This window comes from Frankliniella occidentalis, unplaced genomic scaffold (genome assembly GCF_000697945.3).
Source record: "Frankliniella occidentalis isolate FOCC.00 unplaced genomic scaffold, Focc_3.1 Scaffold37, whole genome shotgun sequence".
Taxonomy (NCBI): Eukaryota; Metazoa; Arthropoda; class Insecta; order Thysanoptera; family Thripidae; genus Frankliniella; species Frankliniella occidentalis.
Window position 1 is genome coordinate 53,668 of NW_026267167.1, and position 3,218 is coordinate 56,885.

Sequence of the window (3,218 nt, forward strand, 5' to 3'; positions counted from 1 at the left end):
CCCCCTCCGCCCTCGCGCCCGCTCTCGCCCGGCCGTGCCACTGGCGACCCTTTGAAAGGTGCCAATTGGCACCGGCGTTTTGCGCGTGGTTGTGCTGTGCCGTTCTGTTTGTATCGCGTGGTTGTGGTGTGCCGTGTTGAACTGTTGTTGGTGCGGCGTGTCGTACTGTTAGTTCGCCGTGGTTCTCTGGTAGTGCGCTTAGGGTTGAAAATTTCTCTAAAATTCCGGAAAATTTCCAGAAAATTCCCTAAAATTTCTGGAAAATAACTGGAAAATAACAAAGTCTAAGAAATTTTCCACTGCTTTTCCCCCGAAATTTTCCGTTTCCCTCGAAATTTTTCTGAACTTTACAAGGGCTTTCAAGCCTGGGTGCGCTGTGTTGCACCGCCCGGTGTTCAACAACTTGACATCCGTAGCGGTGTGCTGTGTCGTGGTGTGTTGTGTGTTGCTGTACTGGAGTGCCGTGTGGTGTGCTGTCTTATTGTGGCACTGCTCCTGGGGTGTGCCGAGGTGTACTGGTGGTGCAGTGTGGTGGTGTAGTGTGCTGCCGTGTGCCGAACTGTGCCGCGCTTCCTCGACCCCGCAACGTCAAAACGTCAGCCGTGCGCGACAGCCATGTAAGTAAACAACCGCGGCGGTTTTGCGCCCCGAAAGCAGAGTGTTGTTGTCGCCCCACTGTGGCGTCACGTTCAATATCATGTGAATTGTGTCGTCACATTTCTTACAACATGATGTCATATGACGTGACATATACCCTTGCATCGCTCTGCCCTCACGGGCTCAGTGCCTGGTAAGGCGCACCTATGTCACGTAACGAATTTGAGACGGTAACGAATGTAACACAATTCACATTGAATGTGACGTCACAGTATTTGAATGACAGTGATATCACGTCTCATACCGTAGGGAGCCCTTTGTTGACCCGAGAGAGTTCACTCCACTCCTACTTTGTACCACTCGCCAAACGTATTTGCCCACGAACAAGTGACTTTATACTTGTCATTCGAACGGGCCGTACTGGCTGCCAGTTATATCAGATCGAGTAAAAGCGTTGAAAGGGTTGTCCAAATATCACGAAATTTCAGCGCTACAGATAGTAGTTGTTCAGTTGTTCCACACAACTTGTCGAAATTTAAGAACAAAATTACATCAGATCTGGATGAGCACAAAAAACGTTGTCTTTAAGAGAATAAAACGGCCCCTTCGCATTTAGAGTGCACTATTCAAACTTGCCCGAAGTCGTCACTTCAAACCTACAATAATAAGCGCAGTTTCATGTTGACTGTGGTTCAATTCAAAATTTTAAGACTTGAGCTAATTTTTCAATTCGGCCAAGTATAGATTCCTTAACGGCAGTCAAATCTTGAACGACAATAATTGGCTCACGAAAACAGGAACGTTAATATTCGGCAAACTTTATCAGAACTGGAAACAAGCGTTGATCCTGCGATCCCTAACAAAACCAGATACAGGGTGGCCAGGGTGACCGCCCTGCCCCGTTGTTTTGAAAAGGCAGACTAGCCCGCTCGCAGACGGAGAGGGGAGGTGAGAGGGGACGGGAGAGATAGGTGCGGGCGGGCCAGTCTACCTTTTTAAAACAACGGGGCAGAGCGGCCACCCTGTATTGGCAATCTTTATGAAACCGGAAAATGTTTACCTGTCGGGTATAGAGGGACCTTCAAGGGACTCTGTGTTAGGGTTGAAAGCCCTGGAAAATTTCCGGAAAATTTCCGGAAAATTTCTGAAAAAAACGGAAAATTTCCGGGAAAAAATGAAAAATTTTCCAGATTTTGGAAAGTTTTCCGATATTTTCCGTATATTTTCGGAAAGTTTTCCGAAATTTCACCGGGAAATTTGGGAAATTCCCAACCCTACTCTGTGTCAAGAGGGAAGAAGGGGGAAGAAAGGACGCACAGGTAAGGTGCAATAGAGAACTCGTGAAGGGGGTGCCGGGGTGCCGCTGCCAAGTTGTACTTCCCGACTGCATCCGGGCCAGGGCGGGCCGCCCGCCCCGCACAGCTGCTCGGCGGGCTGGCCTACCCAGCGCGTCGCAGGCGCTACCATTCAGCGCTGTGCCGCGTCCTCGGCACCGACACAGCCGCGGTGTGGGGCGAGGCGAGGGTCCCCCCCACCTTTAAAACAGGTGTACTGCGACCTTGCACGAATTAGGCGTGAGTTTTTGGCGCGAGTTTTCCCGAGTTTTCGCGAGTTGGGCGCGAGTTGGGCGCGAGTCGGACGCGAGTTGGACGCGAGTCGGGCGGGAGTTGGGTGCGAGCAAGTGTACCTTCTACGAGTTGGCTCTTGGGGTGCCCAGGGGGTTGTCATTCCCCCCGCACACAACCTCCGCTGCAGAGAATCTGCTCAGTTGCAAAATAAAGTGCACTTTACGACAGGTGTTGTGTTGTAGGAAAGAGAACAATTTTATAGCCGGACCCGCGAGCTCATCTTCATGACCCCAGGGTCCTGGCTAAGTGAAATGTATAGATATAGCTAGGACCGGGGGCTAGGACAGTCTAGACCAGGTAGCTTAATCTTTGTCTAAGGAGCGTGAGAGTGGGTCCACCCTCCTGGTCGGTCGCACCGCACGCTCAGGAGCCGACGGGGGGTGGGGGTAGGGGGAGGCTGCCAGCGCTGCCAGACGCGGCCTAGGCGGCGAGCACGTCACCCCGCGGGGGCCCCCGCCGACTGAGCTAGAAGCCATTGACCGATGCCTCCCGCGAGCCGGGGCGGCTGGCTGCTGCTGGGAGCCGGAGGGTTGGACCCGTCCGCCGCCCCCCGCGCGCCGCCCTCCGCGCGCCGCCACCGCTCTCAACACCGGGCAGGCGGCGCTGCCAACCGCACGCGACCCGGGGCCTCCGGGGGCGCCTTGAGATCGTCTTGGATCGCCCGCCACGCCCAGAGGAGAGGGCGGATCGCGGAACAAAGGGGTCTCGTCCCACGCTCCCCCCGAGCTCCGAGGCCCGCGCCGCGCGCTCGACACCCCCACACACCGCGACTCCCTGCGCCGCGCCGGGCGAGGGGTTGGCAGCCGGGGGCCGCGCGCGGCCGTGGCGGTGGCGGGGATGCCAACCAAGCACACGGGGCCGGGGGGACAAGGTGCAGGGCGTTGAGTGCGGCGGCAGTGCAGTGCGCAGCGCGGGCGCGGCGGCCCGGACAGCGCAGGAGGAGGACCACGGCGTCCAGGTGGGTGTCAGGGGGGACAGGGGCGCAGACAGACA

The 3,218-nt window shown here is 56.0% G+C and overlaps 1 protein-coding gene across 5 annotated transcripts in view; it reads left to right on the top strand.

Moving 5' to 3' along the window:
- Window positions 1–6: 6 nt before the first annotated feature.
- Window positions 7–3,218, top strand: part of LOC113216827 (uncharacterized) — a 13,720-nt gene continuing 10,508 nt past the window's right edge. For all 5 annotated transcript variants that reach the window (XR_008011006.1, XR_008011007.1, XM_052266348.1 and 2 more), the window contains exon 1: window positions 7–617. Coding sequence is in view for 3 of the 5 variants with exons in the window: in XM_052266348.1 (XP_052122308.1) it covers window positions 616–617 (2 nt within the window). In the remaining 2 variants the exon portion in view is untranslated. The remainder of the gene's footprint in view (window positions 618–3,218) is intronic.